The 16,949-nt window shown below is 54.7% G+C and overlaps 1 protein-coding gene across 1 annotated transcript; it reads right to left on the bottom strand.

Moving 5' to 3' along the window:
* Positions 1-371: 371 nt before the first annotated feature.
* LOC140736617 (homeobox protein six1a-like) lies at positions 372-15,352 on the bottom strand. The gene is made up of 3 exons (XM_073062436.1): positions 14,860-15,352; positions 7,339-7,502; positions 372-752 (listed from the first exon to the last, which is right to left on the bottom strand). Exons 1-3 carry the CDS (start codon positions 15,253-15,255, stop codon positions 473-475), a joined length of 840 nt encoding a protein of 279 aa, XP_072918537.1. The 5' UTR covers positions 15,256-15,352; the 3' UTR covers positions 372-472.
* Positions 15,353-16,949: the final 1,597 nt, after the last annotated feature.

Genomic DNA, 16,949 nt, shown 5'->3' with positions numbered 1-16,949 from the left:
GTGTGTGTGTGTGTGTGTCTGTGTGTGTGTGTGTGTCTCTGAGTGTTTATTTCTGTGTAAGGGATCTCCCCTCCCCGTGATTGAACCCGACTCTGCCCTCTGGAGGAGACACGAGGGTCTGCAGATGCCGGAATCTGGAACACAGTGGGACGTGCAGCGCCTGGAGGGAGGGTGAGGTGGAGGGGCAGTCCAACCCCGCACCCGGACTCATTTCTGCCCCCTCCCTCCACAGGTACTGCTCAACCCACCGTGCCAGTCAGTGGGAAAGGCCAAAGTGATGCAGAGGATTCGGGACAAATTTACTGAAGTTTTAAACTTCCCTCGTTAATAAATTGATTGTTGAATAAACAACATTTTTAATGTTGCTGTTAATAAGGTTGAATGCTCTTGCATTTCTAAACCCTCAGACATCTGCACCCTCCCATTGCGACTCCCTCCCCCGAACCCTGGACCACCCCCTGCCTGCCCCCCATCAGGATCCAAGGTCAACCAGGCTGGAGGTGAGGGGCCCCAGGATGGAGGCCTGCAGATGCCGGGGGTGCTGGAGCACAGGGCTGCCCAGCGGCAGGACCGAGTCCATGGGCTGGGCGTGGAGGCCGCCGGGGTACAAGATTCCGGGGGTGCCAGCCCGAGGGTCGGGGCTCAGCTCTGGCGACACCTCCTCTTCGTCCGAGCTGCTCAGGCAAAGGCCAGCGCCATGCGCCTGGCGGTGCGGCTGCCGGCCCTGAGGGTTGGAGTTCTCGCCGTTCTCCCTGTGGAGAAAGGAGCAGCCGTCAGTGAGGTGGCCATGTCGACTTGCTACAGGTCCCATCGCCTCGCGTCCACGAGCATCCCTCTCTCCACACTCCCCCTCACTCCTGAATCGCTCCCCTTTCTCCCGGATCGATCTCACTCCTGAATCGCTCCCCTTACTCCCGGATCGATCTCACTCCTGAATCGCTCCCCTTACTCCCGGATCGATCTCACTCCTGAATCGCTCCCGTTACTCCCGGATCGATCTCACTCCAGAATCGCTCCCCTTACTCCCGGATCGATCTCACTCCAGGATCGCTCCCCTTTCTCCCGGATCGATCTCACTCCTGAATCGTTCCCCTTACTCCCGGATCGAACTCACTCCAGAATCGCTCCCCTTACTCCCGGATCGATCTCACTCCTGAATCACTCCCCTTACTCCCGGATCGATCTCACTCCTGAATCACTCCCCTTACTCCCGGATCGATCTCACTCCTGAATCGCTCCCCTTACTCACGGATCGATCTCACTCCTGAATCGCTCCCCTTACTCCCGGATCGATCTCACTCCTGAATCACTCCCCTTACTCCCGGATCGATCTCACTCCTCAATCGCTCCCCTTACTCCCAGATCGATCTCACTCCAGAATCGCTCCCCTCCCTCTTTTCTCTCCTGGATCCATCTCCCTCATCTCACTCCCGGACCTTCCCCCACCCCCAACCTCTTTTCACTCCCTGTCCCCCTCCCAACAGCCAGGGCACACTCTTTCCCATCCTCAGTTCCAGATTAATCCCTGTTCTCCTTCTCACTCCTAGATCTCGCTCTCCATCTGCTCTGTCCTCACTTTATCTCCTGTTCTAACTACTGGATCAACCCCACCCCCCCAACATCAAATCCAGGATCACTCCATATCCTTTATCCCAACTCCTTACCCCTAACCTTCTTCCCGCCCCACTCCCGGATCACTCCTAGTTCACTCCCCGTCACCTTCCTCACTCCCAGATCAGTCCCCAACCCTTTCTCCAACCGCCAGACCCCTCGCATTGTCCTACCCACTCCCGGATCACCCTTCTGTTCCGCTGCACCTTACTCCCTACTCCCTACCTGTCCTTGGTCTCCGCCGCTCGGTCCCTCTGCCTCCTGAATCGCTCCCCTTACTCCCGGATCTATCTCACTCCTGAATCGCTCCCCTTACTCCCGGATCTATCTCACTCCTGAATCGCTCCGCTTACTCCCGGATCGATCTCACTCCTGAATCGCTCCCCTTACTCCCGGATCGATCTCACTCCTGAATCGCTCCGCTTACTCCCGGATCGATCTCACTCCTGAATCGCTCCCCTTACTCCCGGATCGATCTCACTCCTGAATCGTTCCCCTTACTCCCGGATCGATCTCACTCCTGAATCGCTCCCCTTACTCCCGGATCGATCTCACTCCTGAATCGTTCCCCTTACTCCCGGATCGATCTCACTCCTCAATCGTTCCCCTTACTCCCGGATCGATCTCACTCCTGAATCGCTCCCCTTACTCCCGGATCGATCTCACTCCTCAATCGTTCCCCTTACTCCCGGATCGATCTCACTCCTGAATCGCTCCCCTTACTCCCGGATCGATCTCACTCCTCAATCGTTCCCCTTACTCCCGGATCGATCTCACTCCTCAATCGTTCCCCTTACTCCCGGATCGATCTCACTCCTCAATCGTTCCCCTTACTCCCGGATCGATCTCACTCCTGAATCGCTCCCCTTACTCCCGGATCGATCTCACTCCTCAATCGTTCCCCTTACTCCCGGATCGATCTCACTCCTGAATCGCTCCCCTTACTCCCGGATCGATCTCACTCCTCAATCGTTCCCCTTACTCCCGGATCGATCTCACTCCTGAATCGCTCCCCTTACTCCCGGATCGATCTCACTCCTCAATCGTTCCCCTTACTCCCGGATCGACCTCACTCCTGAATGGCTCCCCTTACTCCCGGATCGATCTCACTCCTGAATCGCTCCCCTTACTCCTGGATCGATCTCACTCCTGAATCGCCCCCCTTACTCCCGGATCGATCTCAGTCCAGAATCGCTCCCCTTACTCCCGGATCGATCTCACTCCTGAATCGCTTCCCTTACTCCCGGATCGATCTCACTCCTCAATCGCTCCCCTTACTCCCGGATCGATCTCACTCCAGAATCGCTCCCCTTACTCCCGGATCGATCTCACTCCTCAATCGTTCCCCTTACTCCCGGATCGATCTCACTCCTCAATCGCTCCCCTTACTCCCGGATCGATCTCACTCCTGAATCGTTCCCCTTACTCCCGGATCGATCTCACTCCTCAATCGTTCCCCTTACTCCCGGATCGATCTCACTCCAGAATCGCTCCCCTTACTCCCGGATCGATCTCACTCCTGAATCGCTCCCCTTACTCCCGGATCGATCTCACTCCTGAATCGTTCCCCTTACTCCCGGATCGATCTCACTCCTGAATCGCCCCCTTACTCCCGGATCGATCTCACTCCTGAATCGCCCCCTTACTCCCGGATCGATCTCACTCCTGAATCGCTCCCCTTACTCCCGGATCGATCTCACTCCTGAATCGTTCCCCTTACTCCCGGATCGATCTCACTCCAGGATCGCTCCCCTTTCTCCCGGATCGATCTCACTCCTGAATCGTTCCCCTTACTCCCGGATCGATCTCACTCCTCAATCGTTCCCCTTACTCCCGGATCGATCTCACTCCTGAATCGCACCCCTTACTCCCGGATCGATCTCACTCCTCAATCGTTCCCCTTACTCCCGGATCGATCTCACTCCTGAATCGCTCCCCTTACTCCCGGATCGATCTCACTCCTCAATCGTTCCCCTTACTCCCGGATCGATCTCACTCCTCAATCGTTCCCCTTACTCCCGGATCGATCTCACTCCTCAATCGTTCCCCTTACTCCCGGATCGATCTCACTCCTGAATCGCTCCCCTTACTCCCGGATCGATCTCACTCCTGAATCGCTCCCGTTACTCCCGGATCGATCTCACTCCAGAATCGCTCCCCTTACTCCCGGATCGATCTCACTCCAGGATCGCTCCCCTTTCTCCCGGATCGATCTCACTCCTGAATCGTTCCCCTTACTCCCGGATCGATCTCACTCCTCAATCGTTCCCCTTACTCCCGGATCGATCTCACTCCTGAATCGCTCCCCTTACTCCCGGATCGATCTCACTCCTCAATCGTTCCCCTTACTCCCGGATCGATCTCACTCCTGAATCGCTCCCCTTACTCCCGGATCGATCTCACTCCTCAATCGTTCCCCTTACTCCCGGATCGATCTCACTCCTCAATCGTTCCCCTTACTCCCGGATCGATCTCACTCCTCAATCGTTCCCCTTACTCCCGGATCGATCTCACTCCTGAATCGCTCCCCTTACTCCCGGATCGATCTCACTCCTGAATCGCTCCCGTTACTCCCGGATCGATCTCACTCCAGAATCGCTCCCCTTACTCCCGGATCGATCTCACTCCAGGATCGCTCCCCTTTCTCCCGGATCGATCTCACTCCTGAATCGTTCCCCTTACTCCCGGATCGAACTCACTCCAGAATCGCTCCCCTTACTCCCGGATCGATCTCACTCCTGAATCACTCCCCTTACTCCCGGATCGATCTCACTCCTGAATCACTCCCCTTACTCCCGGATCGATCTCACTCCTGAATCGCTCCCCTTACTCACGGATCGATCTCACTCCTGAATCGCTCCCCTTACTCCCGGATCGATCTCACTCCTGAATCACTCCCCTTACTCCCGGATCGATCTCACTCCTCAATCGCTCCCCTTACTCCCAGATCGATCTCACTCCAGAATCGCTCCCCTCCCTCTTTTCTCTCCTGGATCCATCTCCCTCATCTCACTCCCGGACCTTCCCCCACCCCCAACCTCTTTTCACTCCCTGTCCCCCTCCCAACAGCCAGGGCACACTCTTTCCCATCCTCAGTTCCAGATTAATCCCTGTTCTCCTTCTCACTCCTAGATCTCGCTCTCCATCTGCTCTGTCCTCACTTTATCTCCTGTTCTAACTACTGGATCAACCCCACCCCCCCAACATCAAATCCAGGATCACTCCATATCCTTTATCCCAACTCCTTACCCCTAACCTTCTTCCCGCCCCACTCCCGGATCACTCCTAGTTCACTCCCCGTCACCTTCCTCACTCCCAGATCAGTCCCCAACCCTTTCTCCAACCGCCAGACCCCTCGCATTGTCCTACCCACTCCCGGATCACCCTTCTGTTCCGCTGCACCTTACTCCCTACTCCCTACCTGTCCTTGGTCTCCGCCGCTCGGTCCCTCTGCCTCCTGAATCGCTCCCCTTACTCCCGGATCTATCTCACTCCTGAATCGCTCCCCTTACTCCCGGATCTATCTCACTCCTGAATCGCTCCGCTTACTCCCGGATCGATCTCACTCCTGAATCGCTCCCCTTACTCCCGGATCGATCTCACTCCTGAATCGCTCCGCTTACTCCCGGATCGATCTCACTCCTGAATCGCTCCCCTTACTCCCGGATCGATCTCACTCCTGAATCGTTCCCCTTACTCCCGGATCGATCTCACTCCTGAATCGCTCCCCTTACTCCCGGATCGATCTCACTCCTGAATCGCTCCCCTTACTCCCGGATCGATCTCACTCCTCAATCGTTCCCCTTACTCCCGGATCGATCTCACTCCTGAATCGCTCCCCTTACTCCCGGATCGATCTCACTCCTCAATCGTTCCCCTTACTCCCGGATCGATCTCACTCCTGAATCGCTCCCCTTACTCCCGGATCGATCTCACTCCTCAATCGTTCCCCTTACTCCCGGATCAATCTCACTCCTGAATCGCTCCCCTTACTCCCGGATCGATCTCACTCCTCAATCGTTCCCCTTACTCCCGGATCGATCTCACTCCTGAATCGCTCCCCTTACTCCCGGATCGATCTCACTCCTCAATCGCTCCCCTTACTCCCGGATCGATCTCACTCCTCAATCGTTCCCCTTACTCCCGGATCGATCTCACTCCTGAATCGCTCCCCTTACTCCCGGATCGATCTCACTCCTGAATCGCTCCCCTTACTCCCGGATCGATCTCACTCCTGAATGGCTCCCCTTACTCCCGGATCGATCTCACTCCTGAATCGCTCCCCTTACTCCTGGATCGATCTCACTCCTGAATCGCCCCCCTTACTCCCGGATCGATCTCAGTCCAGAATCGCTCCCCTTACTCCCGGATCGATCTCACTCCTGAATCGCTTCCCTTACTCCCGGATCGATCTCACTCCTCAATCGCTCCCCTTACTCCCGGATCGATCTCACTCCAGAATCGCTCCCCTTACTCCCGGATCGATCTCACTCCTCAATCGTTCCCCTTACTCCCGGATCGATCTCACTCCTCAATCGTTCCCCTTACTCCCGGATCGATCTCACTCCTCAATCGCTCCCCTTACTCCCGGATCGATCTCACTCCTGAATCGTTCCCCTTACTCCCGGATCAATCTCACTCCTCAATCGTTCCCCTTACTCCCGGATCGATCTCACTCCTCAATCGCTCCCCTTACTCCCGGATCGATCTCACTCCTGAATCGCTCCCCTTACTCCCGGATCGATCTCACTCCTGAATCGTTCCCCTTACTCCCGGATCGATCTCACTCCTGAATCGCCCCCTTACTCCTGGATCGATCTCACTCCTGAATCGCCCCCTTACTCCCGGATCGATCTCACTCCTGAATCGCTCCCCTTACTCCCGGATCGATCTCACTCCTGAATCGTTCCCCTTACTCCCGGATCGATCTCACTCCTGAATCACTCCCCTTACTCCCGGATCGATCTCACTCCTGAATCGCCCCCTTACTCCCGGATCGATCTCACTCCTGAATCGTTCCCCTTACTCCCGGATCGATCTCACTCCTGAATCGCTCCCCTTACTCACGGATCGATCTCACTCCTGAATCTCTCCCCTTACTCCCGGATCGATCTCACTCCTCAATCGGTCCCCTTACTCACGGATCGATCTCACTCCTCAATCGCTCCCCTTACTCCTGGATCGATCTCACTCCTCAATCGCTCCCCTTACTCCCGGATCGATCTCACTCCTGAATCACTCCCCTTACTCCCGGATCGATCTCACTCCAGAATCGCTCCCCTCCCTCTTCTCTCTCCTGGATCCATCTCCCTCATCTCACTCCTGGACCTTCCCCCCCCCCAACCTCTTTTCACTCCCTGTCCCCCTCCCAACAGCCAGGGCACACTCTTTCCCATCCTCAGTTCCAGATTAATCCCTGTTCTCCTTCTCACTCCTAGATCTCGCTCTCCATCTGCTCTGTCCTCACTTTATCTCCTGTTCCAACTACTGGATCAACCCCACCCCCCCAACATCAAATCCAGGATCACTCCATATCCTTTATCCCATCTCCTTACCCCTAACCTTCTTCCCGCCCCACTCCCGGATCACTCCTAGTTCACTCCCCGTCACCTTCCTCACTCCCAGATCAGTCCCCAAACCTTTCCCCAACTGCCAGACCCCTCTCATTGTCCTAACCACTCCCGGATCACCCTTCTGTTCCGCTGCACCTTACTCCCTACTCCCTACCTGTCCTTGGTCTCCGCCGCTCGGTCCCTCTGCCTTCGGTTCTTGAACCAGTTGCTGACCTGGGTAGTGGTCAGTCCGGTGGCCTCCGCCAGCTCCCTCTTCTCCCGAGGGGAGGGGTAGGGATTGTGCAGATACCAGTCCCGCAGAACACCCCGAGACTTCTCCTGGACAGCGGCAAAGAGAATTAGCTTCTCCTCAGCTCAGAGATTCAACACAACATCACCTGAATGCTAACGATGGCTGCGAATTATAGGGGTATCGGCCCTTCGGCCCATCGGTTCATGCTAACCACAATGCACTCTTTCACCTTTTTTATTCGAAATGTGGCGCGTTCATGGGAAATGACTCTAATTTCTACACACTGAGCTGCGTTCTCATCCATCTGTAATGAAACTAGAATTTAGGGGGTCGTAGGTGACGGGTGCAAGGTGAAAATATTTAAGGGGAACTGGGGGGCCTCGTATTTGGTAACATATTGACACAACGGGATTCTGCAGATGCTGAAAACAGAGTCATAGAAAAGCAGGGCACAGAAACAGGCCCTTCAGCCCATCTAATCCTTGCCAAACCATTTAATCTGCATAGTCCCGTCAGCCTCCAAACTTCGCTCAAACGTTGAAATCGAGCTCGCATGCACCATTCCTGCCGGCAGCTCGTTCCACACCCTCACCAGCCTCTGAGTGAAAGAGCTTCCACGCATGTTCCCCTTAAACTTTTCACCTTTCACCCTTCTGCAAATCCAGTAGTGTAGTGGCTAGCACAGAGCTTTACGGTACCAGCGACCCGAGTTCAATTCCCGTGGCCAGCCTGTGAGGAGTCTGTACGTTCTCCCCGTGACCGTGTGGGTTTCCTCCGGGTGCTCTGGTCACCCACACAGTCCGAAGACGTACCGGTTGGTAGGTTAATTGGTCACTGTACATTGTCCCGTGACTGGGCAGGGGTTAAATAGGAGGGGTTGCTGAAGGAGACGGGCCTACTCCACACTGTGCCTCAAGAAATAAAGAGTAGTTGGTAAATTCAAGAGATTCTGTAGCTGCTGGAAGTAGAGAAATAGAAAATCACTGCAGGAAAACAGGCCCTTCAGCCCATCTAGTCTGTGCTGGATTACCTAAACTGCCCACTCCCATCGAGCTGTACCGGGACCATAGCCCTCCATCCCATCACCATCCACATACCCGTCCAAACTTCTCTTCAACATTGAAATCGAGCTGGCATGTACCACTAGTGCTGGCAGCTCGTCCCATATTCTCACCATCCTCTATGTTTCCCTTCATGTTCCCCTTAAACCTTTCACCCTTAACCCTTGACCTCTACAAATTCAGAGCAACAGCAGTGTAGTGGAACCCAGGCAGTGGTGGAGCGTACAAAATCCTTGCAGGCAGTGGTGGGAATCGAACACAGAACGCTGTCTTGGGGAGCTTGCATGTTCTCCCGTGTGTTCTGGGTTCCTCTCACAGTTCAATCTCAATAAACAGATAGACAGATGGATAGACAGATAGATAGACAGATGGATAAATAGACAGGCAGAAAGATAGGTAGACACTTAGGGAGATAGATAGATAGAAAGATAGATGGACATGGATAGATAGATAACTAGGCAGACAGATAGATAACAATAGATAGACAGATAGATAGAGAGAGAGAGAGATAAATAGACAGATAGATAAATAGACTAACAAGGGTATTGTTGGGACTTGAGGACCTGAATTGTAAGGAAAGGTTGAATAGGTCAGGACTTTATTCCCTGGAGACTGAGAGAATGAAGGGAGATTTGATGAAGGTATATAAAATTATGAGAGGTATCTTTCGTTTGTTATGTGACGTGTCGTATGACGTGGGCGCTCGTGGTCTTTAGTGACCACGATTGTTCTTGGCAAATTTTTCTGCAGAAGTGGTTTGCCATCGCCTTCTTCTGGGCAGTGTCTTTACAAGACGGGTGACCCCCACCATTATCAATACTCTTCGGAGATTGTCTGCCTGGTGTCAGTGGTCACATAACCAGGCCTTGTGATGTGCACCGGCTGCTCGTACGACCGTCCACCACCTGCTCCCCGGCTTCACGTGACCCTGATCGGGGCACTAAACAGGTGCCACACTCTGCCCAAGAGTGACCTGCAGGCTAGCAGAAGATAGGAGTGCCTTACACCTCCTTTTGGTAGAGACATATCCCCTCCCGGCCACCAGATAAGGGTTATAGAGAGGGTAAATGCTGGCAGGCTTTTCCTACTGAGTTCGGGGGAGACTAGGTGAAGGGTGAAAGGTGAAGGGGAACATGAGGGGGAATCTCTTCACTCGGAGGTGGTGAGAGCGTGGGACGAGCTGCCAGTGGATTTAGCGTTTTGGTGAAGTTTGGATAGGTAGATGGATGGGAGGGGCGTGGAAGCCCATGGTCCCGCTGCAGGTCATCATGGACTAGATGGACCGAAGGGTCTCTATGACCCCCCCGTGCACTGCCGGCACGCCCCAGCACATTACTAGCCGTGGTCTGCTTCGCTCGGAGCCCCCGGTTGCCGTGTTGAAAGCAGCGCACAGAGAACGCGGGCGGATCTCCGCGGAAAAGAGCGAACAGCCCGGACCCTTCACCGGGACCCTAGACGTCGGCTGTTCGCTCTTTTCCGCGGAGATCCGCCCGCGTTTTGTGTTCGTTGCTCTGCATCGCCGGCATCCGCGGATTTCCTCGTGTTTCACTTGGTTGAATCGCCGAATGCGTTGTAATCCCGTTACCCTGTTGAATTTAATTCGCAATACAATCGAGAGCGCTCGTCCTTTACCAGAACAGGACGGACAGTGTGAGAGGGCACGGTACCGACAGGCGGCCAGACGGAGGAGGGGAGGGCGGAGGCAGAGGGCCAAACGCTGTGGAGGGGACGGGGGCACGGAGAAACTCCCCCGCCCCGCTTCTGACATCCAGGCGCGGGGGAGAGCAGAATCGAAACGGGGGCGAATAATGGCGAGGGGACAGGACTCTGCACAAGAACCGGGAGAGACGGGTAGGGGGGGAGAAGAGACAGGCTCCGGACCCACAGAGATCGCCTGAGAGGCGTGAAGCCGAGACGAGAGGGGGAGCAGCGAATACCCGGACCCAGATACACAATCGTCACCGTTAATAAGCCCCAAACAAACACATTCAACGTGTAACATTAAACAAAGACAATATCCTCTCCCCACCCAACCTTGCAGGTGCCTCTGTAACATATTATTATTTCGAAATCTCCGTTTCTCCCCAGAGATCCCGTCGCTTGGAACTTATCGGGGGTCTCCGATCGCAGCGCCCCGGTATCCGCCGAGTGCCGCCCGCTGCTGACTCTCGGCAGGAATCCCACCTGGAACCGACTCCACGCCCGCTGACCCACGAGAATCAGCGGCGTCCCAACGAAAGCCAACCGGCCTGACAGCAAAGACCAATTCCCAACCCTCTCCAACACGGACTCCCGATGCAACCCCTCAGCAACCACTGTTGAGGCTTCGGAGTCGTTTACCAGGACGCTGCCTGGTTCTGAGGGCGTGTGACAGGCCGGATAAACTTGGGTTGTTTTCTCTGGAATACTGAAGGTTGCGGAGAGATCTGATTTATAAGATTACCAGAGGCATAGATGGAGTAGAAAGGGAGTATCTGTTTCCCAGGGTGAAATGTCTAAACCCGGAGGGCGTGCAGGGAAAGTGAGAGGGGGGTAGGTTCAAGGGGGATGTGAGGGGTAAGTTTTTTACTCAGAGTGGCAGATTCCTGGAATGCACTACCTGATAAGGTGGTAGAGGCAAATCCATTAGAGGCTTTTAAGTGACGTTTGAATAGGCACATGGATATGAGGAAGTTGGAGGGATATGGACACAGTGTAGGGAGGAGGGATTAGTGTTTGGGTATTTTTGATTTGCTTTTTAGTACAACATTGTGGGCCGAATGGCCTGTTCCTGTACTGTACTAGTCTATATTCTATAACCCTCTCCAAAATTGATCTCTAACGCCCACCTACCCCAAGACTTAACCCGAACGCCAATCCTCTCCAAAACTGGCCCCTAATTCTATCCAACTCTCACCACTTGACCACAGCAATCCAGCCCCTCTAAACTGACCCCAACACTTTCCAACCAAATCACCCGTCTGCCACCAACCCTCGCCAAAACTGACCCCAACACTTAACAACCAAATCACCCACCTGTCACCAACCCTCGCCAAAACTGACCCCAACACTTTCCAACCAAATCGCCCGTCTGCCACCAACCCTCGCCAAAACTGACCCCAACACTTTCCAACCAAATCGCCCGTCTGCCACCAACCCTCGCCAAAACTGACCCCAACACTTTCCAACCAAATCGCCCGTCTGCCACCAACCCTCGCCAAAACTGACCCCAACACTTACCAACCAAATCGCCCGTCTGTCACCAACCCTCGCCAAAACTGACCCCAACACTTACCAACCAAATCGCCCGTCTGCCACCAACCCTCGCCAAAACTGACCTCAACACTTTCCAACCAAATCGCCCGTCTGTCACCAACCCTCGCCAAAACTGAGCCCAACACTTACCAACCAAATCGCCCGTCTGCCACCAACCCTCGCCAAAACTGAGCCCAACACTTTCCAACCAAATCACCCGTCTGCCACCAACCCTCGCCAAAACTGACCCCAACACTTACCAACCAAATCGCCCGTCTGCCACCAACCCTCGCCAAAACTGAGCCCAACACTTACCAACCAAATCGCCCGTCTGCCACCAACCCTCGCCAAAACTGACCCCAACACTTACCAACCAAATCGCCCGTCTGCCACCAACCCTCGCCAAAACTGACCCCAACACTTACCAACCAAATCGCCCGTCTGCCACCAACCCTCGCCAAAACTGACCCCAACACTTTCCAACCAAATCGCCCGTCTGCCACCAACCCAACCAAAACTGACCCCAACACTTACCAACCAAATCGCCCGTCTGTCACCAACCCAGCCAAAACTGACCCCAACACTTTCCAACCAAATCGCCTGTCTGCCGCCAACCCTCGCCAAAACTGAGCCCAACACTTACCAACCAAATCGCCCGTCTGCCACCAACCCTCGCCAAAACTGAGCCCAACACTTTCCAACCAAATCACCCGTCTGCCACCAACCCTCGCCAAAACTGACCCCAACACTTACCAACCAAATCGCCCGTCTGCCACCAACCCTCGCCAAAACTGAGCCCAACACTTACCAACCAAATCGCCCGTCTGCCACCAACCCTCGCCAAAACTGACCCCAACACTTACCAACCAAATCGCCCGTCTGCCACCAACCCTCGCCAAAACTGACCCCAACACTTACCAACCAAATCGCCCGTCTGCCACCAACCCTCGCCAAAACTGACCCCAACACTTTCCAACCAAATCGCCCGTCTGCCACCAACCCAACCAAAACTGACCCCAACACTTACCAACCAAATCGCCCGTCTGTCACCAACCCAGCCAAAACTGACCCCAACACTTTCCAACCAAATCGCCCGTCTGCCACCAACCCTCACCAAAACTGAGCCCAACACTTACCAACCAAATCACCCATCTGCCACCAACCCTCGCCAAAACTGACCCCAACACTTTCCAACCAAATCGCCCGTCTGCCACCAACCCAACCAAAACTGACCCCAACACTTACCAACCAAATCGCCCGTCTGTCACCAACCCTCGCCAAAACTGAGCCCAACACTTACCAACCAAATCGCCCGTCTGCCACCAACCCTCGCCAAAACTGACCCCAACACTTACCAACCAAATCGCCCGTCTGCCACCAACCCTCGCCAAAACTGAGCCCAACACTTACCAACCAAATCGCCCGTCTGCCACCAACCCTCGCCAAAACTGACCCCAACACTTACCAACCAAATCGCCCGTCTGCCACCAACCCTCGCCAAAACTGAGCCCAACACTTACCAACCAAATCGCCCGTCTGTCACCAACCCTCGCCAAAACTGACCCCAACACTTTCCAACCAAATCGCCCATCTGCCGCCAACCCTCGCCAAAACTGAGCCCAACACTTACCAACCAAATCACCCGTCTGCCACCAACCGTCGCCAAAACTGACCCCAACACTTACCAACCAAATCACCCATCTGCCACCAACCCTCGCCAAAACTGACCCCAACACTTACCAACCAAATCACCTGTCTGCCACCAACCCTCGCCAAAACTGACCCCAACACTTACCAACCAAATCACCTGTCTGCCACCAACCCTCGCCAAAACTGACCCCAACACTTACCAACCAAATCACCCATCTGCCACCAACCCTCACCAAAACTGACCCCAACACTTACCAACCAAATCACCTGTCTGCCACCAACCCTCGCCAAAACTGACCCCAACACTTACCAACCAAATCACCTGTCTGCCACCAACCCTCGCCAAAACTGACCCCAACACTTACCAACCAAATCACCCATCTGCCACCAACCCTCACCAAAACTGACCCCAACACTTACCAACCAAATCACCTGTCTGCCACCAACCCTCGCCAAAACTGACCCCAACACTTACCAACCAAATCACCTGTCTGCCACCAACCCTCGCCAAAACTGACCCCAACACTTACCAACCAAATCACCTGTCTGCCACCAACCCTCGCCAAAACTGACCCCAACACTTTCCAACCAAATCGCCCGTCTGCCACCAACCCTCGCCAAAACTGACCCCAACACTTACCAACCAAATCGCCCGTCTGCCACCAACCCTCGCCAAAACTGACCCCAACACTTACCAACCAGAATACCTGATCCAACACACATCTTCACATACAGCTGCCCCTCCTGAACCTTGACCCAAGCAACACCCCACTTCCCAGCACTAATTCCATCCCCCCCCCCCACAAAAACTGACGGCCCCAACACTGACCAGTTCTCATCCCCAAACACAGACTGTGTTGGTGGCACCTCATCTTAAGACACAGGAGCAAAATTAGGCCATTCAGTCCATCGAGTCTGCTCCGCCATTCCATCATGGCTGATTTAATTTCCCTCTCAACCCCACTCTCCCGTCTTCTCCTGTGATCTTTGATGCCCTGACTAATCAAGAACTCATCAACCTCGGCTTTAAATACCCTCAATGACTTGGCCTCCACAGTTTCGGTGGCAATGAACTCCACCCTCCGGTGAGAACAAATCCTCCTAATTTCTGTCCGAAAGGGGCACTCTTCCATTCTGAGGATGCCCCAACCGTTCCTAGACTCTCCCCCCCCCACATCCCCTTTGCCCCCACTCTATCGAGGCCTTTCAATATTCCATCAGTTTCAGTGAGATCTTCTAAACGCCCCAGAGACCTCAGGCGCTCCTCATATTGACCCTTTCATTCCCGGGACCCCTCCTCTCCAATGTCAGCACATCCCAAGGGGCCCAAAACTGCCCTCGGTACTCCAAGTGCGACCTGACCGGTGCCTCATAAGGCTCCGGCAGTACGCCCTTTCTTGTATACCCTTGTCCTCTGGAAATGAGTGCTAACGCTGGGCTTGCCTGCCTCACCACCGACTGTAAGTTAACCTTCGGGGAACCCTGCTCGGAGCCTCACCTTGAAGCAGTAGCTGGTCTCCTCTCCGTCCCAGATGGTGCGGGGCAGTGGGAACTTCCTGCGGACCCTGTACTTGCCCACGGCCCCCAGGGGCCGCCCCCTCAGCTTCTCGGCTTCGGTGTAGTGCGCCTTCAGCCACAGCTGCTGCAGCTTGGGGTGGTTCTGCGCCGAGAAGTGGCAGCTCTCCAAGATCTTGTAGAGCTCTCGGAAGTTGCCCCGGTGGAAGGCAACGGTGGCCTTGGCCTTCAGGACGCTCTCGTTCTTCTGCAGGTGGTCGCAGGCCGGCAGGGACCACAGGAACCGGCCCAGCCTCTCAATGCTGCCTCCCTGCTGAAGCACCTCGCACACGCAAGCCACCTGCTCCTCGGTGAAGCCAAAGGAGGCGAACACCGACATGGTGGAGGTGGCCGGGGCTCGCCCGTCTCCGAAGCCCTCACCTGCACTCTGCGTCCCGGTTGCAAAGCCCAAGCTCACCTGCTATTGGCTGCCCGTCCGCTCGATGCGGGGAGGAAGCGGGATCAAATGTTCTTCAATAATTCACCAGAGAGGCTGTGTCAGTAACAGAAACCCGATCCACAGTCCCGCGTCCTCGGGCACATCAGCGGAGCCGCCCTGACAAGGCAGTTACTGCATTTGCCTAGCCGCCCCCCACGGACGGAGCCCGCTCACAGCTTCACAGAGGCTGGCCCGAGGTCACTGGGCATTCATCGAGATGGTGGCTTTGTGGCCAAGTTTGCCAACAAGACAAAGAGAGGTGGAGGGGCAGGAACTATTGAGGAAGCAGGGGGGGGCAGCAGATTAGGAGAATGGGCAAAGGAGTGGCAGATGGAATTCAGTGTCCCAGATGCGTATGGTAGAAGGAATGAAAGCATAGACTGTTGTCTAAGTGGAGAGAACATTCAAAGCCTACTCGGGAGTCCACCAGCTGGGGGGGATTCCCTGAAGGTTCACTTGCAGGCTGAGTTGGTGGTGAGGAGGGAGAATGCGGTGTTAGCGTTCATTTTGAGAGGATGGGAATATAAAAGCGAGGATGTAATATCGAGGCTTTATTAAGCTGGTGAGAGGCCTCTCCTGGAGAACTGAGAGCAGTTTGCGGCCTCTGAGAAAGGATGTGCTGATGCTGGAGAGGATTCAGAGGAGGTTGGCAAGAATGATTCCAGGAATGAAAGGGTTATCGTATGAGGGTTTGATGGCCCTGGGTGGGTCCGTACTCACTGGAATTCAGAAGGATGAAGGGGGCTCTCTTTGCAACCTATCGAATGTAGAAGGGCCTAGATAGAGTGGATGTGGGATGCTTCCTGTAGCGGGAGAGTCTAGGACCAGAGGCCACAGCCTCGGGATAGAAGGATGTCCTTTCAGAACAGAGATGAGGGAAAATGGATGATGAAATGGTGGAGCAGACTCGATGGGCCAAATGGCCTAATTCTGCTCCTATTTCTTATGGTAAACAATTCAGGTTCCTGACTTCGGAATTGTCTTTTCTCTTCTCCAAACCTGCCTGTCACCTTCCTCTGGTTCCCCTGCTCCTTTCTCCCATCGTCCGCTCTCCTCTCCTATCAGATTCCTCCTTTTTCACCCCTTTACCTTTTCTACCTATCGCCTTCTTACTTCAACCCTCTCCCCTTCAACTGGTCTCAACCATCACCTGCCATCCTGTACTTCTTCCCCCCCCACCCCCCACCTCCTACCTTCTTGTCCTGGCTTCACTCCCCCCCCCCATTCATTTCCAGTCTTGAAGAAGGGTCTCGGCCCAAAATGGTGACTGTTTGTTCTTCTCCACAGATGCTGCCCGACCTGCTGAGTTCACCCAGCATTTTGTGTGTGTTCTGCTCTGGACTTCCAGCGTGTGGAGAATCTCGTGTGTTTCTGATGAAAGAATGTCGGTCTGGAACGTTAACACTATTTCTCTCTCCACAGACGCTGCCAGACCTGCACTTTCTGCACTTCCAGATTTTTAGCGTCTGCAGTGTTCTGCGTTGTAACTCAGTTTCGGGGACCCCCTCCCTCTCTCACTCGGCCACTCCAGCCCCACCACCCTTGGAGAACTCTGTCCTCCTCCCACTCCTCTACCCGTTTCCGTTCCTTTGCCA

The sequence above is a fragment of the Hemitrygon akajei genome, chromosome 12 (genome assembly GCF_048418815.1).
Source record: "Hemitrygon akajei chromosome 12, sHemAka1.3, whole genome shotgun sequence".
Lineage (NCBI taxonomy): Eukaryota > Metazoa > Chordata > Chondrichthyes > Myliobatiformes > Dasyatidae > Hemitrygon > Hemitrygon akajei.
This window is presented reverse-complemented; position numbering and strand designations above follow the sequence as displayed.

What these genes read in the sequence shown, in the direction of transcription:
- LOC140736617 (XM_073062436.1), bottom strand. Translation starts at nt 15,255, where the DNA reads ATGTCGGTGTTCGCCTCCTTTGGCTTCACCGAGGAGCAGGTGGCTTGC. An exon ending in AGACCAGCTACTGCTTCAAG is followed by an intron (nt 7,503 to 14,859) that starts GTGAGGCTCCGA and finishes GCCGCTGTCCAG; the next exon opens with GAGAAGTCTCGGGGTGTTCT. An exon ending in GCGGCGGAGACCAAGGACAG is followed by an intron (nt 753 to 7,338) that starts GTAGGGAGTAGG and finishes CTTTCTCCACAG; the next exon opens with GGAGAACGGCGAGAACTCCA.